The sequence below is a fragment of the Trichosurus vulpecula genome, chromosome 3 (assembly GCF_011100635.1).
Source record: "Trichosurus vulpecula isolate mTriVul1 chromosome 3, mTriVul1.pri, whole genome shotgun sequence".
Classification (NCBI taxonomy): domain Eukaryota; kingdom Metazoa; phylum Chordata; class Mammalia; order Diprotodontia; family Phalangeridae; genus Trichosurus; species Trichosurus vulpecula.
The window spans coordinates 274431009-274438210 of record NC_050575.1 but is presented as its reverse complement, the minus strand read 5'-3'; the positions used below and the strand labels follow the sequence as shown (position 1 = coordinate 274438210).

Genomic DNA, 7202 nt, shown 5'->3' with positions numbered 1-7202 from the left:
AGCACTCAGAGAGGAAAGAGTGCTGAACTTAAAGCCCAGAGACCTGGTGTGAAATCCTGCTTCTGAGACATACTAACTCTCTGATCTGTAGTCACAGACTCCATTTTCTCATCTATGAAATGGACATAATAATCCTTGAACCACACTCCTCACGGGGTTGTTGTGGAAAGATCCTTTGAAAACCACAAAGGACTACATGTTATTATATTAAAACCTTTATTAACTTTTCCATATCCAAAGGTTTAAAAAACCGCTTCCACAGCACAGAAACTATAGATTTTTTTTAAAAGGAAAACAGGTATTTTTAATTACATGTAAATAAGCAATTAAATCTACAACCATATTTTCAAAAAGTTATATTTGTGCTACAAGTCAACGAAAACAACTTAAAAATTCAATATGGAAAGATATTTGTCCTCTAATAGCGCTACTGAGGATTTCTGAAGCATCTTTTTATGGCTAAAGGTATTTGTACATGAAAAAGAAATTTCATGCAAATCGAATTACTTCAGAATACGTAAGGTAAAAAATGGAAAAGCTGGTGAAAATAAGTTGAACATGCAAGGTACGTAATTCAGTTCAATTCAGTAGGCAGAGATGGTAACAGAGCACGTTAAGCCCAATCAATGTTCTAAGAAGCCCTGGGCTAGATGCTATGGATGCAAATGAAAAGGAAACACAGTTCCTGCCCTCAAAGAGCTTACAGTCTAAAGGGAGAGGAGCTGTATGACACATATCCAAATAAGTATGATAAAAAGAATGAGGGACAAAACACTATAGGGAATTTTTGCAGGGAGAGAAAATACTTCAGCTACTACAAGGGATGGGGTGGTGAGAGGACAAGTGGAAGAAGCTTCTTGGAAGAGGCAGGCATCTGAGCAGGGTCTTGCTGGAAGAAAAGGATTTCAACAGTCAGAAATGAGGGACATGTTCCAAGAATGGCGGAAGGCAGAGTAGAGGCAGAATATCTAGTAGTCCAGGCTGGCTTGAAGAGAGTACATGAAAGGCTCCGAGCCATGTGAAATAAGACTAATAAGTTAGGTTAGAACCTATGCGCTGTGACTTCTGTAGGGTACTCTCTCCCAAATTAAGACATCCAGTCATAAAATACAACTATAAAATGCCAAAAGGTCTCATTTTTTTTTAAAAAAAGGACTTAAAACTTGGGAGGGAAAAACACAGCAGTTTAAAAGACAGGGCTATTCAAACAAAATTAATTTGTAGAAATAGTTTCTAGTCCAAAGGACAACTCAACCATTCTCATTGATTTCAACCCCTTAGCACCTTTAAATAGAGAGTAGCTATAATATGTTGTCCATCTGAGAGCTTAAAGCCCCATATAGGTAACGTCTAGTTCATCCTCCCACATGGCCTGTGAAAGAGCTGAGCAGAGAATATTATTTTTCAAACAGAAAAACAATTATTCAGATCCATCCAAGCACAGGAGTCGACAGGAGTTGGGGACCGAGACAGGAAGAATGATCCGGACTTAGCAATAACTATAAATTTACAAGTGTTTTCACTAATTTATAAGAAAGTAAGATTCTCTGGGTTGGCTGTGGGGATTTGGTTTAGTTTGAGGAGGCTATGAGTGTGTTTTATATATCCAAGGTTTTCATCAGAAATTTCAACGTCTGTAAATTTCTACTCGCAGAAGAAGTCAATGTCCTGAAAAAGAAATAGTATAACTTCAACTCGGCAAAAAAATAAAGTAAAATTAAAAAATAAGCTCTTTAGAAGTTTGTTAAACCAAAAAGTATCACGTCAGGATTCGATCCATGGTCCCCTGATTCCAAATCTAAAGCATCACAGGCCCCTCTCACATTCAATAATAAAAGTTTTCAAACAAATTTTAAGCTCTCTAATAAGTATTAGGTGATACAATGAATAGAACACTGGGCCAGGAGTCAAGAAGAACTGAGTTCAAATCTAACCTCAGATACTTCCTAGCTATGTGACCTTAGGCAAGTCACTTAACCTCTGTTTTCCTCTGTTTTCTCACCTGTAAAAAGAGCACCTACCTCCCAGGGTCGTTGTGAAGATCTAATGAAATAATATTTGTAAAGCAGTCAGCATAGTGCTTGCACATAGTAAGCACTTAATAAATGCGTGTTTCCTCCTTTCTTATCTATTTCACAGATCTCTCCCAGTCTCTCAGCTTAATACCGAAAGTAAACAACAGGTGAGAGGCAATCTTAGAATTATTAGAAAATGGTCTTAAGTTACTCTGCCCAGCAAGCAGCAGCCTCCCTCCTGGGAAGCCCATTTCCAGTCTCTGCCAGCAGAATGACTTTCCCCATGTCCAAACAACAACCTTGCTGAGTTAATGAAAAGGATTTTTTATTCCTGCCACTGGGTTATTGGGCTCTGGGACCCTGGAAGGGATACAGCTGTAATTTCATACATAAAGCAGAGTCTGTCTGCCTCAAAATAAGGCATTCACAGATGGTTTCAAAATACTTTAATTTTCTCGATACAGTATGTGGGTTAATCACTTCTTTTTCCTTTACTATCCACATAAATAAACAAATCCAACTACTGGACCTGTTTCAGAACACATGGTTTATGTAATGCTATTTGTGGCTTTTTCATGGAATCAGCAAGCTATCCTTTTTTGTCTAGACCTATTATTTTATTAGTGGGAATTCTAGATATGGAAACTCTCCACAGAAGCAGATTGGCAACCTGTCTACATCTTCATAAGACCTTGGAGATTATTTAGTACAACTCCTTCATTTTACAGATTAAGAAACTGAGGCCCAGAAAAGTGCCCATGAATTGCCCTGGGAGACAGAGTTAAGAAGTGGCAGAGCTGGGAATTGGCTCCAGGTGTTCTGACTCAAACTCAACGTTCATGCAACTATCACACCGTTTGGGTACTCAAGAGTTGCCTGAGGATAGTAAAGTTTTAAGAGCTTTGCCCATGGTCATTCCAGGTTTGCCTGGCTTTAAGCCCAGCTCTCATGGCCATTATACCAAATTAAATCTTTTTCTAATCTATATTTATAACACATATACATATGCACTTAAGCATGTGTCTCAAAAGTATGGTATTGTTAGGTAGCAATGGAACTTCTAACAACATCATACCTTTGCCATGTGTACGTACAATATAAACAAATTCGAAATAAGCTTTAGAAAAAAAGAGTCTTCAATATTAAATAGTAATTATATTAAATATATTAATATTAATAATATTAAAATAGTGTAGTACCTGGTGAAAGGTTCCATGTTTTAGTGGAAATAAGGCCAATATTAAAAAAAGGAAGTCCTGGGTTCAAGTCTTATCTTGGACCCATTCCAACTATGTGAACACAGGAAAAGGACTTTCTCAGTCCCCTCCCCCTATCCTCTAAGATTATAGGTTATCAATCTGCATCAGTGAAGGAGTTCCTTATATTTATACTCATAATTGTTATTGTCGGTTATCACTATTATAGTTGCTATTACTGTAACGCGCATGGAGCACTTTCAAGTCTGCAAAGCATTTGACACGTATTGTCTCATCCGAGTCTCATAACTTTGCAAGGTCAGTACTACAGGTATTATTATCCCCCTGTTCTGAAGATAAGGAAATTGAGGCTCAGTGAAATTAAGTGACTTGTCCATGGTCATAGAGCTAATGTGTCAGAAGTAAGATTTAAACTTAAGTCTTCCTGACTCCAGGTATGCCGCCCTAAACACTATACCAAGCTCTCTTTTGCACTAATCAAATCACACATCCAGACCAATGCATGTATGTACGCATGTACATGTGTGAACATATATGCACATGTACACGTAGTAAATATAGGCATGTGTGTTTGAACATGTACATATGTGTATATGATAAAGTATATGCAATTTTGACAAAACAATATTAAGAAGAGATAATATTATGAATCTAAGGCTACCTGTGTCATTACTATGATCATATTTTCATAAAATTACATGTATTTTTGAAAGTTGCTTACCGTTGTAGGAATTTCTTTGGTTGCCTCTTGGTAGACATGTTGCTCTTTGACCAAATTGCTGGGAAAATACCCTACGATTCCCATTTCTTCCTCATAATGCTCACCATATACCTGAATATTGAGAAAAATTAGCTATTAGACACACTGGTTCTATTTGTATCCACATTTCAATCAATTCATTCCCTTACAGGTAGACGCAGTGTGGGCAAAGCTGAGGAGAGCAACTGGAGTTTATCTAGAGCCCTAAGGCTAATGATAGATTTCCCCAAAGTAGCATGCATGAATTTTAGCAGCATGGAGCCCTGTGTCTATAAAAGTCACACAATTAGAATGATTAACAAGATCTGTTGGCTAAAACTACAGGACTTTTCCTTTTAACATTAATTAACTTGCCTTTTTTTCCATTTAAAAGGCTCTTAGATCCTAGGTGCTTCAAAGTAAGTCAATATTTTGGAATCGGATGCTGAAGTATGCTACAGTAATAGTATTTGGCTTGATGGAAAAGGACAAGTGTCTCCAAAGGCTTGGTTCAAAACCTTAGTTTTCACTTTTATCTGAATGTAGCCTCTTTGGAGAATCTTCACAAAGATTTTCCACTGTTTTAAAAAGCTTCGACTAGTACTGGAAGGTGTGGTGCAGTGGGCAGTAAGCCCATAACATCAAATATGGTTAACATGGAGAAGAATATCTTTTGGGGGAACATGAGAGCTGTTTTAAGGTGTTTGAAGGGCTGTCTTCTGCAAGAGGAATTGGTCTTGTGGTCTGCTCAAGAGCAAAGCTAGAAGCAATGGGTTCAACTTGCAAGGAGACAAATTTAGGATTTTAGGGGAAAACTTTCTTACTATTAGAGCTAACCCAAAGTAAAATGGGCTGTTCTAGAAGATAGTCCTCTTCACATGAGGTATCCAAGAAAGAGGTTAGATGACCATTTATTTCGTTACACGACACAGGGATATTCTTGTTCCCTCATAGGTCAAACTGAGAGCAATCATGGAAAAACGGAAAGCCTGCTGTACTCTGGGTTGGGAAGTCCTTGTATCAGTTCTTATTCTGTCACTTACTAGTTCAATGCTGGGCAAGGCACAACCTCTCTGAGCCTCAGTTTCCTCTCCTGTAAAATGGCTGTGCTAATACTGATGGTGACTATCTCATAAGGTTATATGGTTCACAGAGGAGATAATGGATGCAAAGTGACTTGCAAACTTTTATCACTAGATAAATTTCCAGTTCTTATTATTCTAGTCTCTGGGATCCTTCAAAGTGAATGAATCTGTGATTCAAAGTTGATGCTAAAGATATGCTGGGACAGAAACTAAGTAAATTAAGGAGTTGCCCCCAGCGACCAATCCAAAGATGCTTGCCTAGAAAACTTCTCAACCTTTTTGAAATAAAGTCAAAAGCAAGAGGAGTGGATTAATTTCCCATAATGACAACTAATACTCATATTTATATATTTATTTTAGTTTATTATTACCTGACAAACTATCATCTGGACCCTGAGCTAGGAAAAGACATATGTGTGTGTCAGAAAAGGTTTGAAAATTCACTCCCTGGGGGTTACCATCCAAGAGCATTCACTGTTAAAACAAGCAACTTGATTTATCACAAAATAAATACTTACAAATGAGAGGGGGCAGAATTATCTAGCATTAAAAATGCATACAGTATAAAAACTGTAAGAAATGTAACTCATTACACCACTGCCTCAACATTTGCCCTAGGCAGATGTTGCCTTATCCACTCTGTCCCTCGTTCTGTACTGACCCACACTGAATTTGGCTCTGTATTTGTCTATGCTTTTTATATAGAATAGTTGAATATACAAGCCAAAAAATGTTTTTATAATCTCTGAAATTTTCTTTTTGATAGCACTCTACATTGACATTCACCCTATTATTAGTATAGTTCAAAACAATGAGTAGTTTTTAATTCATCAAAATTAGACAAATTCATCAAAAATAGACAAACAGTAACAACCTTACATATCCATGATTGTGTATAATAAAATCTCATCTTACACTTCCAGCCCAAAATTCTCCAGCTTCATTTTCCTTCACTAGTTTTGAATAAACATAGATCTGCTGCCCCTTTTTAATGTTAATGAACCTACAGTCAGGGGCATTATAATCATCTTGAGCTTTAGCAAGGGAAATTGTATCTGGGGAAAAAAAAGACATGGATACATTTATTGCATAAATCACATTATAATATATACAAAGTAGTATTAAAAATATTATTGAACTTAAGTTGACAAATATCATATATAGGTCAAAATTTGCATTACATATCCTACTTAAATCATAAATAACTAAAAAGGAAAAAAAAGCTTTACTTGGCAGAATACTTAGCAAAATATATTCCCTAAAAGAGAGAAACTATTTAAAAGACCAGGAAAAATGCTAATCAAGCATATATTGGACATTTTTCATTAGAAAATACAATTAGATTTTATGCAAATATATCCACATTCAATTATATAGTGCAATAATTTGAAAGGCAAAAAATAATCCTTACAGACACACTCTTCATCAGCACAGAGCTTCTTGGTAGCAAGTTTGTCCATAAAAATTCCATGCACAACACAAGTTGCTAGAAGACTCAAAAGAGAGAGAAAAAATATCCCCTTCATGATTCTTTCCATTGTCTCTGCTAGTACCTCTCACCATCAAATGTGGACCAGCTTCAGTAGCTCCTTTCTTTTATGCAAAATCCCAACATCTGGATAAATAATCTCAACCAATGGGATGTGAGGCTAACATTCCACTACTTCCTCAGCTTACACTACACTCTGTGGACTTATTTATAAAGCATAATCCCCTCTACCCTTTCTTTACATAGATATGTTTTTTAAGTTTTAAATGACCACGGAAAGTTAGAGTATTATTTGTTTTAATTTTTTAAAACATGTATTAAAGTAGTAGTTTAGCTCTCAGTTCTTTACAACTCATGAGTGAAGACCTGCTACTTACATTTCAATGAATTTATTGGAAATACACACCTGGATTTGTTTTTCTTAAAATAAAATTAGAGCACAGTTATGTATCACACAAAAATATTTAGCCTTATGATTATTATTAACTCATTAACATTGTGTTTTAAGGTCATCAGAACAGCTAGGTGGTGCAGTAGATCTAAAGCACTGGGTTTGGAATCAGGAAAACTCATCTTCATGAGTTCAAATCCTGCCTCAGACACTTATTAGCTAGGTGACCCTAGGTAAGTCACTTAAACCTTGTTTGCCTCAGTTCC

General features: G+C 36.4%; 1 protein-coding gene across 1 annotated transcript; it reads right to left on the bottom strand.

Annotated features, from left to right (window-relative positions):
• Positions 1 to 1644: 1644 nt before the first annotated feature.
• On the bottom strand, positions 1645 to 6594 carry OTOR (otoraplin). Its single transcript, XM_036748535.1, has 4 exons — positions 6468 to 6594; positions 5972 to 6111; positions 3954 to 4064; positions 1645 to 1668 (listed from the first exon to the last, which is right to left on the bottom strand). Exons 1-4 carry the CDS (start codon positions 6592 to 6594, stop codon positions 1645 to 1647), a joined length of 402 nt encoding a protein of 133 aa, XP_036604430.1.
• Positions 6595 to 7202: the final 608 nt, after the last annotated feature.

Bases quoted from the DNA above. Each gene is read 5' to 3' on its own strand.
- OTOR (XM_036748535.1), bottom strand. From the start codon at position 6,594: ATGGAAAGAATCATGAAGGGGATATTTTTTCTCTCTCTTTTGAGTCTT. The intron at 4,065-5,971 runs GTAAGATGAGAT...CTCAATATTCAG, and splicing joins GAGAATTTTGGGCTGGAAGT to GTATATGGTGAGCATTATGA. The intron at 1,669-3,953 runs GTAAGCAACTTT...TTTCTTTTTCAG, and splicing joins CCAAAGAAATTCCTACAACG to GACATTGACTTCTTCTGCGA.